This window comes from Trachypithecus francoisi, unplaced genomic scaffold (assembly GCF_009764315.1).
Source record: "Trachypithecus francoisi isolate TF-2019V2 unplaced genomic scaffold, Tfra_2.0 Lachesis_group11, whole genome shotgun sequence".
In the NCBI taxonomy this organism is placed as follows: Eukaryota; Metazoa; Chordata; class Mammalia; order Primates; family Cercopithecidae; genus Trachypithecus; species Trachypithecus francoisi.
Genome location: NW_022681456.1, coordinates 122,567,613 through 122,591,831, shown reverse-complemented (window position 1 = coordinate 122,591,831; position 24,219 = coordinate 122,567,613). Strand labels below are relative to the sequence as shown.

The following is a 24,219-nucleotide window of genomic DNA, read 5'->3' as shown; positions in this document are numbered from 1 at the left end:
AGAGGATGAAGAAACAGGGGTTGAGGAGGAGGTCAGAGAGAGCTTGAGGCTTCTTTAGTTCCACCTGTCAAATCACCATATTTTAGGGTATCCGTTTCTGAGCCCCAACAGTAGTTTGGAAATATCTTCTCCCAATCTGTAAGTTGTCTCTTTACTTCACTAATTGTTTCCTTTGCTGTGCAGAAACTTTTTTTATTTTATACAATTTCATTTGTTTATTTTCACTGTTGCTGCACAAATCCAAAAATTATTGCCCAGACCAACGTTTTGAAGCTTTCCCCCATGTTCTCTTTTAGTAGTTTTACAGTTTTAAGTCTTTAATCGGTTTTCAGTTGGTTTTTATATATGGTATGAGATAGGGGTTCAATTTTACTCTTCTGCATGTGGATATATAATTTTCCCACCACCATTCATTGAAAAAACTGTTTTTTCCCCATTGCGTATTCAACCATTAGGAACTGGGGGTGGGGAATAGAGAGATGTTCCTCACATGTCACAGGGTAGTAGGTTTCAGTTAAGAGGAATAAGCTTTTGAGATTTATTGCACAGCATAGGGACTAGAGTTAATAATAGCGTATTGGAGCTCTCCAAATTGCCAAGAGAATAAATCTCAAATGTTCTCACCACAGAAAATGATAAGTATGTGAGATGATGAAATGTTAATTAGTTTGATTTAATCATTCCATAGGGCACACATGTATCAGAACATCACATTTTATTCCATAATATTTTATGATTTTGATTTTGATTTTCCCAGTTATTAGTGACATTGAGTACATTTTCATATACCTGTTAGTATAAGAAATAAATTATTGCCGGGTGCAGTGGCTCACGCCTGTAATCCCAGCACTTTGGGAGGCTGAGGCAGTAGATCACGAGGTCAGGAGATCAAGACCATCCTGGCTAAGACGGTGAACCCTGTCTCTACTAAAAATACAAAAAGTTAGCAGGGCATGATGGTGGGCACCTGTAGTCCCTTGTACTCAGGAGGCTGAGGCAGGAGAGTGGCGTGAACCCAGGAGACAGAGCTTGCAGTGAGCCGAAATAGAGACACTGGATTCCAGCCTGGGTGACAGAGTGAGACTCCATCTCAACAACAACAAAAAATAAATACAATTAAAAAAAATAAAGTATTTGCTCATTCTAAAATGGGAAAATTGGGTTATCAGTTCCAATGTGCTTCTAAAGATTAGTTGGGGCTTTGCTGTAACATCTGGACATAGGTATCTGGTTTGGAACAAATCCACTTCCTCTCTGTGTAGTACCTGGCACTACTGGCACCTTTGTCATTCAAATAGGCACACTCTCCTGCTCCCAGGATAGGAAACCTGCAAGAGAAGAAGCAGAATCAGTGTGTTACTGAACATGGCTTCAAAAGCAGAGAGAAAGAAGATGAGAAAGTGAGAAAACTAACATTAATTCAACCTCTAAAAATAATGTTGTTTTTCCTTGTGTCGCGGTGACTAATTAGCCAGTGGGCTTTGCTTAGCAGGAGATGTTATAAATCAACTATCGGAATAGCGCAAAGTCCTGAATCAAACCTGTTTCATGTCTGTAAGTGTAATATTCTTTCTAGTACATCCAAAGCCTTAGCTGGCTGATGGGAGAAGTCTGATACCTGTTTTCTTTTACACCGTTTCCCAACATTTTGCTTCCTTAAATAACTGAAGACTCAGCAGCTATATCTAAAAACCATGCTTGATTTTATTCCTCCGACTTCCCTGTTTGTTTTTTAGTACTGAAACTGCAGTGCTATTTAGCTGAGTTTAGATGACTTGGCACAGACAGTTTAGGTCAGCATGTGGATTATAAATTTCTCCTCTTTGCTCATTGGCATCACTATCATCTATGATATGATTTGCTAACTGTTGAAACATGCTAGACCTTAATCATATAATATTTCACATTTCTTTAAGTGATGAGCAGTTTCCAACAACTGATTAGTTAACAATATATTTGATCCTTAAAATATTTTGAGAGGCCAGGCATGGTGGCTCACACCGGTAATTCCAACATTTTGGGAGGCCGAGATGGGAGGATTGCTTGAGCTCAGGAGTTAAAGATCAGCCCAGGCAACATAGTGAGACCTCATCTCAAAAAAAAAAAAAAAAAAAAGCCATGCAAGGTGGCACACGCCTGTAGTCCCAGCTACTCAGGAGGCTGAGGTGAGAGACTCACTTGGGCCAGGGAAGTCAAGGCTGCAGTGAGCCATGATGGTACTACTGCACTCCAGCCTGGGTAACAGAGTGAAACCCTGTCTCTCAAAAATACAAACAAACAAAAAAACGTTTTGAGAATTAGGTAGAGAAAATTTACTACTTCCGTATTGTAAAATAGGAAATAAAAGTTAATTCTAGATATTTAGAAAGCAGTCACAACGTGCTGGGCAGTGTAGATACAGCAATGTATAAATGTACGTGTTCTCTGATTTCTAAAACTTACCATCCTATCCAAGGTCAAAAGCTAATGAGAAAAAACTCATTTCAAACCTGCCAATGTCAAGTCTGGGGGCTCTTCTTATTAAATAAAGTTATATTTCCAATATTGATGAATGTATTATAATAAAGTAGCCTTTCAAAACTGTCTCATCTCTCAGACAAACGTTGAGTGAAATTGTGTGAATCCAATTTTTCCAGCATTACCTCAAATATTTTTAGTAATCTAAAGATCCTATAAATACACAATTGAGATTAAATTTTCTAGTGCCAAACTTTACCCATTTACAAATTTTAAAACTATCATCTTATTTTAAATAATAGGTATAATTGCTGTCACTCATAATCTTTCTCTGATACATCAAAACCTCTGCTCCTCACATCAACCCTGTGAAATCAGGAGGACAAGTGCAATTTAATTTTGTTGTGGAGGTCAGGAACAGACTTAAAGATACTGTATAGTTTGCTCGAAATGAAAGTGTTTGAAAATGATGTAGATAAGCCTGGAGCCAAGTTCACAGTCAGTCTACCTCACCATGACAGGTGTTGGATTCATTCAAGGAACTTGTGAAACCTTTGCAACATACAAGTTGGCACCATCTTCTTTTATGACTAATCTTAAAATGAGAATTTTTAAAGCATGTAACTAGAGAATACTTTAGATTTAATGCAAAGTAAATTCAAATACAAATATTACTGCCAGATTTTTCAGAACTTACAGTCTTGTCCATTCAGTACCATTTATCCATTTCCATGGTTGGCCTTGTTCTCTGCTCAGCCCAATCCAGTGATCAGAGGGGCCTTTATATCTCAACAGGAAATTCTTTCAGAAAACACAGAGATGATAGTCATTAATCTAACATAACCCATCCTCTCCCAGAAATGTTGCTGCTATGCTATATTCTTAACTACTCATAATTTTCTTCGTTTTTATTTTGTATTATTTAGTAGCACACACAGAATTGGTATGCTATATTATACATATCAAAAGAAGATAATTTAAAACTGAGACAAATTGTTGATAATTTGGTTACTTTTGTTTCTGTATAGTACTCCTTTGTATGACTCTTCCCCAATTTATCTATTATACTCTTGGTTGACACCAGGGTTTTATCAAGTTTGGAATGTATGCTACTATGACATTCTTGTCACTTGTCCTAGAATAGAATTTTTAGGCCCCAGGATATGCTTTTTGTCAACTTTAAGAAATGACACACTAGGCCAGGCACCTGTAATCCCAGCACTTTAGGAGGCCGAGGTGGGCGGATCACCTGAGGCCAAGAGTTTGAGACCAGCCTTGGCCAACATGGTGAAGCCCCCTCTCTATTAAAAAAATACAAAAATTAGCTGGGCATGATGGCACACACCTATAATCCCAGCTCTTTGGGAGGCTGAGGTGTGAGAATCATTTGAACCTGGGAGACAAAAGTTGTAGTGAGTCAAGATCATACCACTGCACTCCAGCCTGGGCAATAGAGTGAGATTCTGTCTCAAAAAGAAAGAAAGAAATGACATAGAGTGAGATTCTGTCTCAAAAAGAAAGAAAGAAATGACACCAAACTAATGTAAGTGTACCAAATTATCCTCACAGCAGCAGTGTAGGCTGGTTTCCTTTGCTGTGTTTGCTTGTCAACATGTACTCTCCTTTTTATGATTACAAGTTCTGAATTTTAATGCAATTAAATATATAAACAATTTCCTTTATTAGTCGTAAATTTAGGGACTTATTAGGTAACTCTTTTACTCTTTCAAATCATAAAGATGACTTTTATTTTTGCTTTATTTTTTTTAGTTCCTTACAGTGTACAGTTAGACTATGGATTTGAGACCTTTCTTCCTTTTTAGTTATCTGTTCACAGCTATAAATTTCCCTCTTAGAACTATGTTTGCTGTATACCATAAATGTGCTATTTGTATTTTTCCTTCATTTGTCTCAAGGTATTTTCTCAAGTCCCTTGTGATTTCTTCTTTGACCACTGGCTGTTTAAGAGTGGGTTTTTTAATTTCTACAGATGCGTGACTTTTCCGGTTTTTCTAGTTATCGATTTCTAACTTCATTCCATTGTAACTGCAAAAGATACTTTTTATGACTTCAAACTTTCCAAATGTATTAATTTTTTTAGGTTTTGTGGTCTAACATATGGTCTATTTTGAAGAATGTTCCATGTGCACTTGAGAAGAATGAGTATTCTGCTCTTGCTGGGTAGTTTATTCTGTATATGCCCGTTAGGGATAATTGGTTTATAGTGTTGTTCAAATTTTCGATTTCCTTATTGATATTCTGTCTAGTTGTTTAATCTCATATTGAAAGTGGAATATTTCATTCTCCAACTTTTCATAGAACCGTTTGTTTCTCCCTTAAATTATACCAATTATTGCTTCATATATTTTGGGGCTGTGTTAGTAAGTACATATATTTTATGACTGATAATTACTTTACTATGTCAAAATTTTTATCAATGCATAATGCCCTTCTTTGTCTCTTGTAAAATTTTTTACCTTAGTTTATTTTGTCTGACAAAAATATTGCCACTCAACATTATTTTGGTTACTACTGTTTGTATGGAATATCTTTCTAAGTCCTTTTACTTTCAACTTCTTTGTGTCCCTGTATCTAAGGCAACTCTCTTGTAGACAGCATATAGATGAGTCTTGTTTTTCTTTTTAATTTATTTTGTTTTTTAGCCAACTTGTCAGTCTCGGCCCTTTACTTGGATGGGTTCATCCTTTTTTATTTAATGTGATTACTAAAACAAGGTTTACTTTTGCCATTTAATCATTTGTTTTCTCTATATCTTATATGTCTTTGTTTCTCAAGTTGTCTGTTACTGACATTTTTTGTATTTAATTGATTTTTTATAGTGTATTGTTTTTCTTTTTTCCTTTTCTGTATATTTTTGGTAATTTTATTAGTGGTTACCTTGGGAATTATAATTAGCATCTTAAACTTGTAACAATATAATTTCATAATATCAACATAGCTTCAATAACTATGCAAACATTTTGATCCTATATGTCTTCTTCCCTCCTGCTTCATAAGATTGTCACAGATTGCATCTTTATACATTATATGACCACTCTCACAGATTTATAATTTTTATTCATTTGCCTATGAAATTATAGATAAATATAAATACAGAAAGCTATAAATAGGAGAAGTTATAAACTACATGACACATATAGTAATTCTGGGTTTTATATTTACCTCTAGTGTTACCTTTATGAATATTCTTTATTTTGGGGGCTCTGAATTGCTTTCTAGTGTCCTTTCAGTTCAGCCTCAAAGGTTTCCTTTAGCATTTTTTGTAGCACATGTCTACTAGTAATAAAATCCCTTAATTATTGGTTATCTGAAAATGTGTTATTTTTTCCTTCATTCTTCAAGGACAGCTTTGCTATATGTAGAATGCATGGTTGGCAGTTTTATTTTTTCTTTCAGACATTTAAATATACCATTCTATTGCCTTCTGATCTCCATGGTTTCTCAGAGAAAATTAGCTATTAATTTTATTCAGGGTCTTACGTAAATGATGAGTTGCTTCATTCTTGCTGCTTTCAAAATTCTCTCTTTAGATTTTGTCAACTTGACTATAATTTGTCTCAATGTAGATCTCTTTAAGTTTACCCTTTTGGAGTTCATTGAGCCTCTTGGATGTATATATTTGTGTATTTCCCCAGATTTTGGAAAGTTTTGTTCATTATTTCTTTAAGTGTATTTTTCTGCTTCTCTTTCTCTTCTCTTTCTTGGATTTTTACAGTGCATATCTTGGTATGTTTGCTCATGTCCTACAGGTTTCTTAGAATCTGTTTGTCTTCATTCTTTTTCTTTGTTTTTCTTAGTCTGGATTGTTTCAGTTGTCTTAGTTTCAAGTTTTCTGATCTCTTACTTCTCAAATCTGCTGTTGAACTTCTTCAGTGAATTTTTAAAATTGTTTTTAAATTTCAGTCATTGTACTTTTCAGCTCTGGAATTTTTGCTTAGTTCTTTTTTACAATTTCTACCTTTATATTGATATTCTAATTTTGTTCATTTATTATGTTTTGGGTTTCCTTTAGCTTTTTGTCTAGTTTCCTTTAGCTCATTGGTTATACTTAAGACTGCTGATTTAACATTCTTGACCCATATTTTTAATATCTGGTCTCTTCAGGGATAGTTTCTGTCAGATTACTTTTTTTTTCCTGTGAATGAATCATACTTTTCTTTGCATGTTTTGTATTTTTGTATTTTTCTTTTTCTTTTTTTTTTTTTTTTTTTTGAGAACTGGACACTATGAGTGCTATGTTGTGGTAACTCTGGTAGCTTAATTCTTTTGCTTTTCAGGGATTGTCGAATCTTGGTTGTTGTGGTTCAGAGTCATTTGGTCATGATTTTTCCCAACTATTTTTATTCACTGTTGTGCATGGTCATTGAAATCTCTGTTCTGTTATCTCTGCAGTCAGCCAGTTATCTAACAAAAATTGTCTTAAATGCCTGCTTCCCAAATCAAGGAAAAACATGTACTATTTATTAAAATCCTTTGGAAGCCACTTCAGCTGATGAGGACTGATGCAATGATAGCCTACTTCTGTGTCTGCCCCTCAGCATTCAAAGGCAGAAATCAGCAATAACCCGATATTTGGAGAAAAATATTCTTATTGTCCACCCTGGCAGCAGGAATTCATTACAGGAACATGAGCAGCAGTTCCCATGGTTCCCTGCAATAATGGGGTGTGGAAAATAGTTATTATTGAGTGGAAACGCTGAAATTCACTGGCATTAACCAAAATTTATCATCCTTTTTTATCAAACTCTTCCCTTGATGCTTCCAGTGTTTAACTAGACTCAAGAATTCCAAAATAGTTACTTCAGCCAGTTTTTGATAGTTTAATAGTTTTCTTAGTGGAGGAACAGATTTCTGTAGCTTTTTAGTCTACCATCCTCTCTGACATCATTCTTGCTTGACTTATTGTTTTTATTTTATTATTTTTTTGAGACAGAGTCTCACTCTGTCACCCAGACTGGAGTACAGTAGCGTGATCTCGGCTAAATGCAGCCTCCACCTCCCAGGTTCAAGCAATTCTCCTGCCTCAGCCTCCTGAGTAGCTGGAAGGCGTGTGCCACCATGCCCAGCTAATTTTTGTATTTTTTAGTTAAGATGGGGTTTCACCATGTTGGCCAGGCTGGTCTCAAACTACTGACCTCAAGTTATCCACCCGCCTTGGCCTCCCAAAGTGCTGGGGTTACAGGCATGTGTTGCTGCTCCTGGCCTTGTTTGATTTATTTTGAAACAATGTTGCTAATGTCTTACACATTTAAAATTGTGTTTTTACCAGTACTTTTCTAATCCTTATTTGCACAGTTCTGGCTCAGCCTCAAAGAAGGCTCTGGCTTGCTTGCCCTCTGGGCCCGTTCCTGCCGTGAATGTTAAGGTAATTTTAAATGGTTCACTGTAAAATGTAATACATGCTAGGTTACTCTTTTCTTATACAAAAAAAAAAAAAAAAAAAACAATGTAAGGCAGATGTCTAAACCTACCTCTTAGATAATTTCACAGGAAAAAACATCCTTGTAGGCCTGAATCTTTGATTCTGACCAGAACTATTTTCTTACCAGTTCCTGGAAGCTTTCAACCTGAGCAAGATCAGCATCTTGTGAGTCACAAAACCTCTGACTTGATGTCCAGTTCTTGGTGTCATCAGAAAAATAGAAACACTTTCTTTGAAAACCAATCCAGCTTTCTGGGCATGCAGCTTGAAGAGATACTGATGACTTTTGATGGCAGTTAGCGTTTATTGCTGAAAATAAAATAAAAATAAATAAAATTAAAAAATAAAATAAAATAAAATAAAAATTTACACTTTTAGAAAAAGAGAAAATTCTCCCTAATTCATTATATGAGACCAGCATCATCCTGATACCAAAACCTAGCAGAGATACAACAAAAAGAGATAATTTTAGACCAATATCCCTGATGAACATCGTTGCCAATTCTTCAATAAAATACTGGCCAGCTGAATCCAGCAGCACATCTAAAAGCTTATCCACCACAATCAAGTCAGCTTCATCCCTGGGATGAAAGGCTAGTTCAATATACGTAAATTAATAAACGTAATCCATTACATAAACAGAATGAATGACAAAAACCACATGATTATCTTAATAGATACAGAAAAGGCCTTTTATAAAATTCAACACCCCTTCATGCAAAAAACACTCAATAGACTAGGTATTGACAGAACATATCTTAAAATAATAAGAGCTATTTATGACAAACTCATAGCAAATATCATACTGAGTGGCCAAAAGCTGGAAGCATTCCCTTTGTAAACTGGCACAAGGCAAGTATGCCCTCTCTCACCACTCCTATTCAACATAGTATTGGAAGTTCTGGTCAGGGCAATCAGGTAAAAGAAAGAAACAAAATGTATATGTATTCAATAGGAAGAAAGGAAGTCAAATTGTCTCTGTTTGTAGATGACATAATTGTATATTTAGAAAACCCCATCACCTCATCCCCAAAACTTCTTAAGCTGATAAGGAAATTGAGCAAATTCTCAGGATACAAAATCAATGTGCAAAAATCACTAGCATTGCCATACCCCAATAACAGACAAACAGAGAGCCAAATCATGAGTGAACTTTCATTCACAATTGTTACTAAGAGAATAAAATACTTAAGAATACAACTTACAAGAGATGTGAAGGACCTCTTCAAGGAGAACTACAAACCACTGCTCAAGGAAATAAGAGATGACACAAACAAATGGAAAATCATTCCATGCTCATGGATAGGAAGAATCAATATTATGAAAATGGTCATACAGCCCAAAGTAATTTATAGATTCATTGCTATTTGCATCAAGCTATCAATGACTTTCTTCACAGAATTAAAAAAAAAAAAAAACTACTTTAAATTTCATATGGAACCTAAAAAGAGCCTGTATACTAAGACAATCCTAAGCAAAAAGAACAAAGCTGGAGGTATCACGCTACCTGACTTCAAACTATACTACAAGGCTAGAGTAATCAAAACAGCATGGTACTGGTACCAAAACAGATATATTGACCAATGGAACATCACAGAGGTCTCAGAAATAACACCACACATCTACAACCATCTGATCTTTGACAAACCTGACAAAAACAAGCAATGAGGAAAGGATTCCCTATTTAAGAAATGGTGCTGGGAAAACTGGCTAGCCATATGTAGAAAGCTGAAACTGGATCCCTTCCTTACACCTTATACAAAAATTAATTCAAGATGGATTAAAGACTTAAATGTTAGATCTAAAACCGTAAAACCCCTAGAAGAAAACCTAGGCAATACCATTCAGGACATAGGCATGGGCAAGGACTTCAAGACTAAAACACCAAAAGCAATGGCAACAAAAGCCAAAATTGACAAATGGGATCTAATTTAACTAAAGAGCTTCTGCACAGCAAAAAAAAAAAAAAAAAAAAAAAAGAAAACTGTCAAAAAATTTTGTAATCTATCCATTTGACAAACGGCTAATATCTAGAATCTACAAGGAACTTAAGTTTACAAGAAAAAAACAAAATACTCCATCAAAAAATGGACAAAAGATATGAACAGACACTTCACAAAAGAATACATTTATGCAGCCAACAAATATATGATAAAAAGCTTATCATTACTGATCATTAAAGAAATTCAAATCAAAACCACAATGAGATATGATCTCAGGCCAGTTACAATGACAATCATTTAAAAGTCAGGAAACAACAGATGCTGAAGAGGATGTAGAGAAATAGCAACGTTTTTACACTGTTGATGGGAGTGTAAATTAGCTCAACCATTGTGGAAGACAGCATGGCGATTCCGCAAGGATCTAGAACCAGAAATACCATTTGACCCAGCAATCCCATTACTGAGTATGTAGTCAAAAGATTATAAATTATTCTACTATAAAGACACATGCTCATATATGTTTATTGCAGCACTATTCACAATAGCAAAGACTTGGAACCAATCCAAATGCTCATCAGTGATAGACTGGATAAAGAAAGTATGGCACATATACACCATGGAATTCTATGCAGCCATGAAGAAGAATGAGTTCATATTCTTTGCAGGGAGACTAATGAAACTGGAAACCATCATTCTCATCAAACTAACAAGGAACAGAAAAGCAAACACTGCAGGTTCTCACTCACACGTGGGAAGTGAACAATGAGAACACATGGATGCAGGGAGGGGAACATCACACATTGGGGCCTGTTGAGGGTTGTGGGGGAACAGGAAGGATAGCATTAGGATAAATACCTAACATAGATGACAGGTTGATGGGTGCATCAAACCACCATGGCACGTGTATACCTATGTAACAAACCTGCAGGTTCTGCACATTTATCCCAGAACTTAAGGTATAATTTAAAAAAAAGTCAGAGACCAGAGCTATAACTGCAAAGCTCTATTAGGAATTTTTAGAACTAAAGCCAATCTAAATAACCAATCTAAATGGGGAAATACCACATCTGAATAGTTTACTAGCAATCTAAATGTTAAATAAAACATAAAAATGATACAAAGTAATAAATAATAACACATTTTTAAAAAGAAAGAAAGAAAATGACCAGATTAATAGATAGCTCCAGCTATTGGCTCCACACAAGAAATCATTTCTAGTCAAAGTGCTAGCTGAAAGGAAGAGAAACACATAATGGATAATAAAGGGAAACAGTCATAAGTGTCCATTTCACATGCTTACTGTAAAAAAAGGGCTATAAATTTAAATTATATTTTAGAATAAATTCCCTTGATTAATATTGAGGTATCTACAGACTACAAAAATTGTCTCCTTCCAGTTTTTTCTTTCTTAAATAGTTATAATTAGTTGACTTAAATCTCTGAAATAAAAAAAAATTTTTGCTTCATAAATGTATAAAGTATATTATCTGTGGTTTCAAAATGGCAAAAGATAATAAGCAAAAGATTCGCAAATGAATAGGAATTATCTGGAACATGGAGTGTTCCAAGTATCGCTGACTGTAAGTTATGGAAGCAGTATTTGAAGGGTCTCTCTGAAATTACTTCAGAATCCAATAATGGGGATAGATTTTAGGTCGATACGTAGAGGGGCTTGAGGTTTGGGGAAAGTGTTTTTGTAGTTTTCTATGTCTCAGCTTGGTTTATATTAGATGCAATGCAAGCATGTTTTGAGGTACAAGATAATTTTTATAGCTAAATTGCTTTTAGGGTACAATCACTAAAAGGAGTTTGTTTTCTAGGGAGATGGGCTACATATGCTAAAAAAAAACAAGGGCCAGAACATGCTCAAATAGCTAGGAAGAAAGACCAGGCTGCCTGTGATGTTATATAGCCACTTAGTAGTTTTGTATACTTTAAACCATCCTTTTTGCTATTTTTCATGAAACAAGGTTGTTGTCGAGGTAAAATTAACTATGTCCCTAGATTGGATAAGGGACTATTTTTTTTCAGTTTACTATTTTTAAACTTTTTGCATCAATATTCTTAAGGAATAGTGGTCTGTCTTCTACCTTCTGAAGATTCTGATCATCTCACTAAACTTGGAATAATGTGAACCCTATTTACATAATTAAAATTTTTGATGCCACTTAAAAAGCTATTGGAGTTTAACTCAATTGGTGAGACAATATATTAAAAGCTGTAAAGAATAACAAAATTATTTAGATTCTTTCTCTTCTTTTTACAAGTATAATTCTCTCTAGATGAATGAAGATTACAGTTCACTTACCGCTTAAAGCAACAACCATTCCACACACTATGATTGTCAGAAACATGATCAAGAAAAATAAGGGCCAAATTAAGGTAGCTTTACTAGAATGCTCTTTTGAATGCCGATAACCTGGAAAAAAATTATTGAAAAACATTTTAGCAATTAAATACATACATAATACTGCCAGAAGTATTAACCATCAAAATGTTATTTTTATTTAATTCCTTCCCTTTTCACTAGAGGATGCAAATGACCTGTCATCTTATGAACTTACTATTCTATCTCTACAGTTTAATCACTTTTGAAAATTAAAAGAATTGATTTTTAACTTTCCAGCTACCATATTCAGGTTACCCTTTCAATTGGAGAGATTCATGTCAACCAAACCACAGGAATGAAATCAACATCCAAGTCGTTGGAAATTCAACATAGCAAATTATTCTGATTCCTGTCTAAAAATGTAAAGAAATATTTTTAAACGATATTAAGAGGAGATCTATTGATTAAAATAGACTTAAAAGGCATTGTTTTGGAGGAAAAAAGGCAAAACTGAAATGATGAAGTGATTATGGTAGAGGTCAAATTAGTGTTATTCTTGGAAGGATAGGAGAGTGAATAGTTAGGAATACATAGAGAGCCTCTGAGCCACATAACAAGGATCTTTCTCAGACAATGTTAGTAGTTGTATTAGTCCATCCTCAATGCTATGAAGAACTGCCCGAGACTGGATAATTTAAAAAGGAAAGAAGTTTAATTGACTCACAGTTCTGCATGGCTGGGGAGGTCTCAGGAAACTTACAATAATGGTGGAAGAAGAAGGAAACATGTTTTTCTTCACGTGGCACCAGGAGAGAGAAGTGCGTAACAAAGGGGTAAAAGCCCCTTATAAAACCATCAGATCTCATGAAAACTCACTCACTATCACGAGAACAGCATGAGGGTAACCACCTCCATGATTCAGTTATCTCCCATTGGGTCCCTCCCATGACAAGTGGGGATTATGAGAACTACAATTCAAGATGAGATTTGGGTGAAGACACAGCTAGGCCATATCAGTAGTCAACAAAGGTATTTATCTTACAGTAATTAATCAAGCTACATATTTGTATTATATCATTTCCTGTATCTGTGTTATATTTCAAAATGTCTTAGGTTATCTAAAACCTCTTACAAAGTTTATTATTGGAACCCTGTTCTGACACAGTCTCTTGCATACAATTCACACTTCTAGTTAATTTATCTAGATTTGTCCTTAGCTAAATAGGCATATTTTTCTCTAACATTCCCCCCAACACTAGAGACATTAGCAAGCTTTACATTGATGTTTCCCAAGATATTTGTCTTAATCAACAGATTTTAGTTTTTAGCAGTTTAAGTTGACAGAAATACTGAATGAAAAATATAGAGTTCACATATGCCCCTGTACCCCCTTTATAAAATATTTAAGAAATCATAAGAGAATCCAGAGGAAAATAAATTCTTCATGTAGAGAAACAAAGATAAAAATGACGTTTACATTCTCCTCAAAAACCATGCAAGTAAGAAGACAGTGGAAACAAATATTTAAAGTATTAAGAGAAAAAAAACCTTATCAACTTAGAATTCTTTAGCCTAAAAAATTCTTCAAAATGAATGACAAACAAATACTACTTTAGACAAACATTGAGATAACTTGTTGCCAGTAGACCTGTCTTATGTCAAAAAACAAAAAAAGGTAAATGCAATTATTTTAAACGGAAAGAGAATTATACAGGTTAGAAACATAAATTATATGAAAAAGGAAGAATATAAAAAATAAGTGAAGGTAAAATAAAACTATTTATTTTTCTTATTCTTAATTGATCTAACAAATGACAATTTGTTCAAAATGATAATAGTAGCAATATATTTAATTATGTGTGCTTATATATATATCTTTATATATATTTATATGCTTATGTATTCTTAGATGTAAATAGAATAAATAACAGAAATGACACAATCAATAAAAGCAGGGAATTAGTATTTTTTTATTAGAAGATGCTCATAGTGCCTGTTAAATAGTATAGTATTATTTGAAAGCAAACTTATGTTAGTTGTGAGTGTATATTGCAAACACTAGGGTAACCACTAAAATCACATTTTTAAAAGTATAATTGATATACCAAGAATGAGGAAAAAAATGGAACTTTATAAATGCTAAGTTAAAAATTAAACATGCAGGGAAAAAAATGGAAGAGAAGGCAGGGTGTGGTAGCTTACACTTACAATCCCAACCCTTTCGGACACTGAGGCAGGAGGATCATTTGAGGCCGGAAGCTCAAGACCAGACTGGGAGACATAGCAAGACTCTGTCTCTACAAAAATTAAATAAAAATTAGCCAGGCTTTGTGGCATATGCCTGTAATACCAGGTACTCAGGGCTTAGGTGGTAGAATCACTTGGGCCTAGGATTTCAAGGGTACAGGGAGCTATAATTACACCATCACTCTCCAGCCTAATGAACAGAATGAGACTCTGTCTCTGAAGAGAATGAAAAACGAAATAGAAACAAAGAACAAAGGCAAAAAATAGAAAACAGAAAGAAATACGGTAGATATTTAATCCACCTATGTTAATAATCACTTTAATATCAATGATCTAAATGCACCAGTTAAAAATCAGAGATTAAACTATATGATATCTGCAGGAAATGCACTTTAAATATAAAGACACACGAACTAAAAGTAAATGGATTGTAAATATATATATATATATGTATATATATCATACTGGTACAAACAAAAGAAAGCAGGAGAAACTATACAAATTTCAAACAGAACAAACCTCAAAGCAAGGAAATTTATCAGGAATGATGAAAATTATTGCATAATGGTATAAGAATTAGTTTTCCAAGAAACTATGTTATGTTTCCACATAACAAACCTAAATGTGCATGCACCTAACAAGAGAGTATTTAACTACATGAGGCAAAAATTAATAGAACTGCAAGGAGAAATCGATGAATTCATTATTCTAGTTGGAGATTTCAACAACACTCTATTGGAAATGCACAGATCCAGGAGGGTACAGCGGCTCATGCCTGTAATCTCAGCACCTTGGGAAGCCAAAAAGCCTGGATTATTTGATCTCAGGAGTTCAAGACTAACCCGAGCAATGTGATAAAACTCTGTCTCTACAAAAAGACAAAAATGAGCCAAGTGTGGTGGTGTGTGCCGGTATTCCCAGTTACTCAGGAGACTGAGATGGGAGGATTGCTTGAACCCGGGAAGCAGTGGTTGAAATGAGATGAGACTGCACTACTGCACTCCAGCCTGGGTGACAGAGCGAGACTCTGTCTCAAAAACAACAAAATAAAAAAATACATAAAAATAAAAAAAAGAAAGAAAGAAATGCACAGATCCGGCAGGGAGAAAATCAGTAGAACTTAGGTGAACTCAGCAACATCATCAATCAACTGAATATAATTGACATCTATAGACTACTTTGTCCAACAACAGCAGAATATACACTCTCAAGATTACATGAAATAGTCACCATAATAGACCACCTTCTGGGCCATAAAACATACCCTAGCAAATTTAACAAAACAGAAATCATACAGTGTCCGCTCTCAGACCACAATGTAAATAAATTAGTCAATAACAAAGAAAAGTTTTAAATCCCACTAATCTCCACAAACATGTGGTGATTAAACAATATGTTTCTAAACAACATATGGGTCAAGGAAGAAATCACAACAGAAATTTTAAAATATTTCAACTAAATGAAAATGAAAATACAGCTTAACAAAATTTGTGGGATGCAGTAAAAGCATTGTTTAAAGAGAAATTGATAGCATTGAATGCATCTATTAGAAAAAAATAAAGATCTAAAATTAATTAGCTAAGTTTACACCTTAGGAAAGTAGAAATAGAAGACCAAATCAGGTACAAAGTAAACAGAAGAAAAGAAATAATTAGAGCAGAAATTAAAAAATGGGACATTAATAGAAAAAGTTATCACAACCAAAAACTAGGTTTTGAAAGATTAAAAATAATGCATAAGGCTCTAGCCTGGCTGATTAAGAAGAAAAGAGGAAGGACACAAATTACCTATATCAGAAATAAATAAGTAGCTATTACTACTATAATAGCTATAGTACTATTAAGTATGCTAAATATTATACTATTTAGCATCCCATGGATGCTAAAATGGACAGTTCTATGTCCACAGACAGGATCAGTCACTTGAGAGACATAATTTCTCTAAACTCATACATGGAGAAATAGATGACCTATATATGTTTACATTTTTTACAGAGGTTATATACAGAAGACCTTCCAAAACAGAAAGCACCATGTCAAGATGGACTCGCTGGTAAATTCAACCAAACATTTAAGGAAAAAATTATACCAATTCTCTATAATTTGTTTTAGAAGTCAGAGCAGAGAGACTACTTCTTAACTCATTCTATGAGGCCAGCTTTATCGTAATAGGAAAATCAGATTAAGACATTACAGGAAAAGAAAACTGTGGGCCACTATACCCCATGAACATAGATGCAAAACCTCAACAAAACTTTAGCAAATCCAATCCAATGATGTATAAAAAGAATTATACACTGTGATGAAGTGAAATTTATTTCAGCTATTTAAGGCAAGTTCAGCTTTCAAAAATCAATTAATGTTATCCATAACATTAACAAGCTAAAAAAATCACTTGATTATATCAATATATACAAAACAATTTAACAAAATTCAATAGCCATTTGTGATAAAAACTCTCAGTAAACAAAATTCAACATGGATTTGTGACAAAAACTCTCAGTAAACTAGAAACAGCGGAGAACTTCTTCACCTTAATAAAGAATATCTACAATAATCTACAGCTAACATCCTCAAGTATGGTGAGAAACTTGAAGTTTTCCCACTAAGATCAAGAACAAGGCAAAGATGTCCCTCTTGCCAATGCTTTACAACATTGTTCTGGAAGTGCTAGATAACACAGTAAGACAAGAAAAGAAAATAAAGGAAATAAAAGGTATACAGATGAGAAAGTAAGAAATAAAACTGTATTTCTCTGCAGATGACATAATCATCCATGTAGAAAATCCTGAAGAATTGAAAATTCTGGGAACTGATATGCAAGGTTATTGATATGTAAGGTTGTAGAATGCGTGGCTAATATACAAAAGTCAATCACTTTTCTATATGCCAGAAATAAACAAACGGACTTTTATTTGAGAACACAGTGCCATACACATTAGCATTCAAAAAATAAACTACTTAGGTATAAATCTAACAAAATATGTACAAAATCTATATGTGGAAAACTACAAACTGATGAATGAAATCAAAGTAGAACTAAATAAATGGAGAAGTATTTTATGTTCATGGAGAGAAAGACTCAACATTGCCAAGATATCAATTCTTCCCAGCTTAATCTACAGATTAAATGCAATGATAATAATAATCTCAGCAAGTTATTGTGCAAATATCAACAAACTGATTCTAAAGTTTGTATAGATAGGCAAAAGACCCGGAAAAGCAAACACATTATTGAAGGAGATGAGCAAAGTTAAACAACTGATACTACCTGACTTCATGATTTACTCTGAAGCTACAGTAATCAAGACAATTTGGTATTTGTTAAAGAACAGACAAAAAAGGCCGGGCGCGGTGGCTCACTCCTGTAATCCCAGCACTTTGGGAGGCCAAGGCGGGCAGATCACGAGGTCAGGAGATTGAGACTATCCTGGCTAACATGGTGAAACCCCGTCTCTACTAAAAATACAAAAATTAGCTGGAGGTAGTGGTGGGCATCTGTAGTCCCACCTATTCGCGAGGCTGAGGCAGGAGAATGGCATGAACCCAGGAGGCAGAGCTTGCAGTGAGCCAGCCGAGGTTGCGCCATTGTGCTCCAGCCTGGGTGACAGAGCAAGACTCTGTCCCTTAAAAAAAAAAAAAAAAGAATAGACAAATATATTAATGAAAAAGGATAGAAAGCAGAGAAGTAGACTAAAAATAAATAGACCCAGATAAATATAGTCAACTGATCTTTGATAAAGGAGCAAAAGCAATACAATTAAGAAAAGATAGTCTTTTCAACAAATGATGCTGAACAACTAGACACTCACATACAAATAAATGAATCTAGGCCCAGATTTTGCCTTTTTCCCAAAAATAAATCAAAATGTATCATAGCCCTAAATGTAAAACACAAAACTGTAAAACTCATAGAAGATAATGTAAGAGAAAGCCTAGATAACTTTGGGTATGGTGATGACTTTTTAGATATAATACCAAAGGCACAATCCATGAAAGAACTGATAAACTGGACTTCATTAAAACTAAAAACTTTTGATCTGCAAAAGACATAATCAAAATAATGAGATGACAAATTATTAATATCATATGTCCTTTGAGAATTGCAAGTTAAAACAATGAGATATCATTACATATTACTTAAGTGTTACATTAAAACACTAACAATATCAAATGCTGGCAAGGATGTGGAGCAACCAGAAGTCTCATGCATTACTGGTAAGAAAGGTAAACGCTACTGCCACTTTGGCAGTTTCTTACAAAAGGAAACATACTTGACGGGAGGGGCCAAAATGGCCGAATAGAAGCAGCTCTGGTCTGAAGCTCCCAGTGAGATGAATGTGGAAGGCAGGTGAATTCTGCATCTCCATCTGAGGTACCAAGTTCATCTCATTGGGCAGCTGGTGCAACCCACAGAAAGCAAGGAGAAAGCAGGTGGGGTGTGACTTTACCCAGGAGTTGCCCAGGGCAGGGAGACCTGCCTCCCTGAGGTAAGGGAAGTGGGGAGGGTCTGTCCTACCCGCCAGGGGTACTATGCTTCTCCCACAGATTTTTGCAATCTGCAGATCAGAAGATTCCCTCATGAGCCTGCACCACCAGGGCCCTAGGTCTCAAGCACAAACCTGGGCAAACCAATGACAGCCACTCCCATTGGTGGCTGTTTAGGCAGGCCCTGAGCTGCAGGAGTTTTGACATGCTCCAGTGGTGCGTGGAACTCCAGTGAGGCAGAACCATCCAGTTCCATGGAAAGGGGGCCGAAGCCAAGGAGGAGAGCCCAGCAGTCTCAATCAGTGGGTCCTACTCCCGTGGGTCCCTGCAAGCTAAGACCCACTGACTTGAGATCCCTGCTGCCAGCAGAGTAGTCTGGAGTGTGCCTGGAACGACCAAGTTCCTGTGGGGAGGGGTGACCACCATTAGTTGGTGGCTTGCCCCTGACAGTGCAAAGGAGCCTGAGAGGTTTGGACTGGGCCAAATTTCCCACAGTGCAGCAAAGTGCTGTGGCAGGTTGTGGCCAGACTGCCTCTTTAGGTGGGACCCTGAGCCATCCCTCCTCACCAGGCGGGCCATTCCTGCAAGCATTCCAGCAGCTCCAGTCAGGGGCTTACAGACAGAACTCTCATCTCCCTGAGTCAGAGTACCTGAGGGGAGAGGCAGTTTCAGATTCAGTGGACTTAATCTTTCCTGCTGGCTCTGAAGAGACCAGATGAACCGGGTGAGTGGGATTCCCCCAGCACAGCACACCAGCTCTGCTAAGGGAACATCAGACTCTCTACATAAGCGGGTCCTTGATCCTGTGCCTCCTGACTGGATGAAACTTCCCAACAAGGGTCACCAGACACCTCATACAGAAGCGTTCCGGCTGGCATCAGGCCAGTGTCCCTCTTGGGCGACACTTCTGAAGGAAGAAGCAGGCAGCCATCTGCTGTTTTGCAGCCTCCACTGGTGATACCCAGGTGAACAGGGTCTGGAGTGGATCCCCAGCAAACTGCAGCAGATCTGCAGCAGAAAGGCTGACTGTTAGAAGATAAACAAACCAACAGAAAGTAACAAAAACAGCATCGACAAAAAAGACTCCACAAAAACCCCATTCAAAGGTCATCAGCCTCAAAGATCAAAGGTGAATAAATCCACAAAGATGAGGAAAAAACAATGCAAAAACGCTGAAAATTCCAAAAGTCAGAATGCCTCTTCTCTTTCAAATGATCGCCACACTTCTCCAGTGAGGGCATAGAACAAGGCTGAAGCTGAGATGGATGAACTGACAGAAGTAGGCTTCAGAAAGTAGGTAATAGTGAATTTCGCTGAGCTACAGCATTATGTTCTAACCCAATGCAAAGAAGCTAAGAAGCATGATAAAAGATTACAGGAGCTGTTAACCAGAATAACCAGTTTAGCGAGAGCATAAATGACCTGATGGAGCTGAAAAACACAGCACGAGAACATCATGATGCAAACACAAGTATCAATAGCCGAATTGACCAAGCAGAAGAGAAAATACCAGAGCTTAAAGACTATCTCGCTGAAATAAGGCAGAGAGACAAGACTAGAGAAAAAAGAATGAAAAGGAATGAACAAAACCTCCAAGAACTACGGGACTATGTAAAAAGACTGAACCTACCACTGATTGGAGTACTTGAAAGAGACAGGGAGGATGGAACCAAGTTGGAAAACACACTTCAGGATATAACCCAGGAGAACTTCCCCAACTTAGCAAGACAGGCCAACATTCAAATTCAGGAAATCCAAAGAACCCCAGTAAGATACTTCATGAGAAGATCAACCCCAAGATACATAATCATCAGATACTCTAAGGTCAAAATGGAAGAAAAAATATTAAGGGCAGTTAGGGAGACAGGTCAGGTCACTGACAAAGAGAAGCCCATCAGACTATGAATTTTGAGTGACTGAAATATGCCAGTGTAGGTTTATTAATTGTAATAAATGTACTGCTGGTGAAGAATGTTGATGTTAGAGACTGCTATGGTTTGAATGCGTCTCCAAAGTTCATGTGTTAGTCACTTAGTCCCCAATGCAATAGTGTTGAGAGGTGGGCCCTTTAAGAGGGAATCAGGTCATAATGTCCTTATAAAAGGAGTGGGTTTACTATCGTGAAAGTGGGTTTGTTATAAAAGCAAGTTTGGTGCCTCTTGCTCTCTCTCTTTCTTATGCATGTGCTCTCTTGCCCTTCCAAATTCTGCCATGGGATGATGGAGCAAAAAGGCCCTCACCAGATGTGTCTCTCAGTCTTGAACTTTCCAGCCTTCAGAACTATGAGTCAATAGATTTTGTTCATTATAAATTACCCAGTCTCGGGTATTCTGTAATAGCAGCACAAAACAGACTAAGACAGAGTCTATGTATGTGTGGCAACAAGGAGAAAATGAAAAACAAATAACAACAAAAAAACTATTTTTCTCACAATTTTGCTGTGATCCCAAAATGGCTCTAAAAATATGGTCTTTAAATCAAAAAAAGAGCAAAAGGAAAAACAATATACTAGCAGCAGATCTTACAAGAATATCCAAATTTAAAGAGCCATCAAACCAGTGGTGAATTTAAATTTCCCTCCTCTAATATCACTGCCCTGAACTCAATACAGCCAGAAACATGGAATTGAGCATCTGTCAGCATAAAAATAGAGAGGGCTCCAGGAGAAGCACTAGAGGTATGGTCTGAGGAACAGAAAAGCAAACTCCTGCCTCAAATAGAGTATGAAAATACCACATTTATTTTTTCTCCCTCTCTCTTGTCTACACTGTCATGTGCCTCAAACCTCAGGCAATCTGATGATGGTAGTGGAAACTACAGCAACACGCAATAGCCAAAACCTTGAGAAAGGTCAATCCTCAGCCAGGCGCGGTGGCCCACGCCTGTAATCCCAGCACTTTGGGAGGCCGAGGCAGGCGGATCACGAGGTCAGGAGATGGAGACCATCCTGGATAACACGGTGAAACCCCGTCTCTACTAAAAATACAAAAGATTAGCCGGGCAAGGTGGCAGGCGCCTGTAGTCCCAGCTACTCAGGAGGCTGAGGCAGGAGAATGACGTGAACCCGGGAGGCGGAGCTTGCAGTGAGCCGCGATCGCGCCACTGCACTCCAGCCTGGGCCACAGAGCGAGACTCCGTCTCAGAAATAAAAAGAAAAGAAAAGTCAATCCTCTCCATTCAGTAGAGTTGTGGCTTCATGAGAGTGGGGCCAAACCTCTTGCTTTTTTTCCTTCTTTCTTGCTGTCCTTCTGCCACATGAGTTTAAAGATGCAGAAATGACTGCAGAAGTGTATGGTTCATCAGAATAAAAAGAGCCCCGCGTTTCATGGAGGATGGAAAGGAGAAGCCCCTGGGAACCTGAAAGTACTGGTCAGATGGTGAAGAGGGAGAAACATTAGAAAGAGATCCATGAACATTATTTATAAACTCCTGGATTCACCTGCCCGTCAACTTATGCATGCCTAGATGTGTTTCTAATTGGCATACTAAAGATGTTAAGACCCGAGCTAATGAATACAGCATTGCGCAGTTGCCAATTTCACCCCGGGTTGAGGCATATATCTGAATAGCTCTACAAAGGCTTTCAGAATGGAACTGACATTGGAACCAGATCCCACAGATTGTCTTCATCCCACCAGTGTGATTGCTTGCTAAAACAATAGTATCAACATTCTCCAAAATTTAAATAAGATCCAGTCTAACTAAATATTTATTCAAAAGTTCAAATTACAGTGCAATATTATACAGCATATGAAGAACCATGAAATTGTAAACTTCCATGGGGAAAGACAGCACAAGCCAAGGAGGGACATGATAGAGATATTGGAACTATCTGACAAATACTTCAAAGCAGTTGGTATAAAATGCTCAAAATACTCAATGAATGAAGAAACAAATGAAGTCATTTAACAACATTTAGAGTTCATCTTTTTCCCCATCTCAATTACCTTTTCTCTAAATTGATTACCTTTTAAGATGGGAGGGAAAAAACTCCAAACTTTTAAGTCCTGAGTTATAAAACCTTGATTTTCTCTAACTGTGGCAAAAGATATTTTTTCCACTTACTAAATCATCATATAAAGCTTTTCACTTACTAAGTCATCATATAAATCATCATATAAAGCTATATATATATATATATTTCCAGCACATCCAATCTAACATAATTACATTAGAATGCCCCACTAAGTTTTTACTTCAACCTTTGTTTACTTTTTTGATTTGTAAATGTCCTTTACATTCTATTTTCTACCTTTTCTCTCTTATGAGCTTCCATGGTAGGTTTTCTACCTATGTAATAATGATAATATCTTGTATCTGAGTAACACTTTAGAGTTTGTATAGTTTTTTTTAGTGAAATTCACTATTTTTATTTTCAATCATAAACTTAACCTTATCTCATTGTCTTACATGTTTCATTGTTCCCTCTCCTTAGTTGTTACAACTGGGAATATAAATATATGCATATTTCACATGAATTATAAGCCAATTTATAGACTCCCACATTCCATCTCTTATCCTTGAAAACTTCTTACTGAATCAGTACCTTACCTGTGTGAGCCCATCACTACCACTACCTTCCCATTCCAGTCCTCACATTTACTCTACATCCCAGCTTTTTACCTGGGTTTGCAGGCAATTCGGATGGTGCAATGTCTTTCTCCACATTGTTACTGTCATGCATTTTGTCTCCAGTTACCATGAGTGATCTAAACCACAGTCTATGTTTTCAACCCCAGGAATGATTCAAAACAAAACAAAACCAAAAAAACCCCAACGACTAAAATGTGTCAGTGTGTAACCGCCCCCGTAACTCAGAATTTCAAGCCTTTAAGTTAGATATAGCTAGAGGAACAAATGAAACACAAATTATTTCAAAAATCAGCTCATCACAACTGAATACATTGGTGTTTGTAAGAATTTAAAAGAAAAAAAGTTGAAGCTACTTCTCCAATAGTATTTTGGTTACAAAAGAAACTAATGCTTGATAACTTAAAATTTTTTGACTGTTAAAAAAAAAACTATAATTGTATTTTATGTGGTACAAAGCAATATCATGATAGAAAATAAGAATTCATTGAAAGGAAGGAGTTGACTCTCAGAGGAAATGAATGTTAGGTGAGTAAAGACAACAGCAATTTTCAACTCAAATTAAAATTCATTCCCAAGAGTTTATGTTCATTCAAAAAATATCTTGTTTTCAATGTCTGCAAGCTATTTTGGGAAGTTGCTGCTATGGCTGCTACAACAACATTTCAAAAACGGGCCTGAACAGTGTGCAGCTTCTGTGCTCCCTCTGGAATAATCCAGGAG

General features: G+C 36.2%; 1 protein-coding gene across 6 annotated transcripts; it reads right to left on the bottom strand.

Moving 5' to 3' along the window:
- Positions 1 to 1,011: 1,011 nt before the first annotated feature.
- Positions 1,012 to 23,686, bottom strand: CLEC2D (C-type lectin domain family 2 member D). 6 transcript variants are annotated; one of them, XM_033223451.1, is made up of 5 exons: positions 12,933 to 13,053; positions 12,152 to 12,262; positions 8,025 to 8,209; positions 3,155 to 3,258; positions 1,078 to 1,328 (listed from the first exon to the last, which is right to left on the bottom strand). In XM_033223451.1, the coding sequence occupies exons 1-5, from the start codon at positions 13,036 to 13,038 to the stop codon at positions 1,190 to 1,192; spliced, it is 645 nt and encodes a 214-aa protein (XP_033079342.1). In that variant the 5' UTR covers positions 13,039 to 13,053; the 3' UTR covers positions 1,078 to 1,189. The 6 variants fall into 6 exon arrangements, with proteins under 6 accessions (XP_033079346.1, XP_033079347.1, XP_033079342.1 ...); XM_033223452.1 differs by lacking the exon at positions 12,933 to 13,053 and adding an exon at positions 23,530 to 23,686 and having other exon boundaries at positions 1,121 to 1,328; XM_033223453.1 differs by lacking the exon at positions 1,078 to 1,328 and adding an exon at positions 7,745 to 7,826 and having other exon boundaries at positions 12,897 to 14,229.
- Positions 23,687 to 24,219: the final 533 nt, after the last annotated feature.

Coding starts and splice junctions, on each gene's coding strand:
- CLEC2D (XM_033223451.1), bottom strand. CDS start 13,038: ATGAGATCTGATGGTTTTATAAGGGGCTTTTACCCCTTTGTTACGCAC. Junction 12,263..12,932: donor CTTCTTCTTCCACCATTATT/GTAAGTTTCCTG, acceptor ATTTTTTTCCAG/GTTATCGGCATTCAAAAGAG. Junction 3,259..8,024: donor TTGAAAGCTTCCAGGAACTG/GTAAGAAAATAG, acceptor GTTTTCTGAAAG/AATTTCCTGTTGAGATATAA.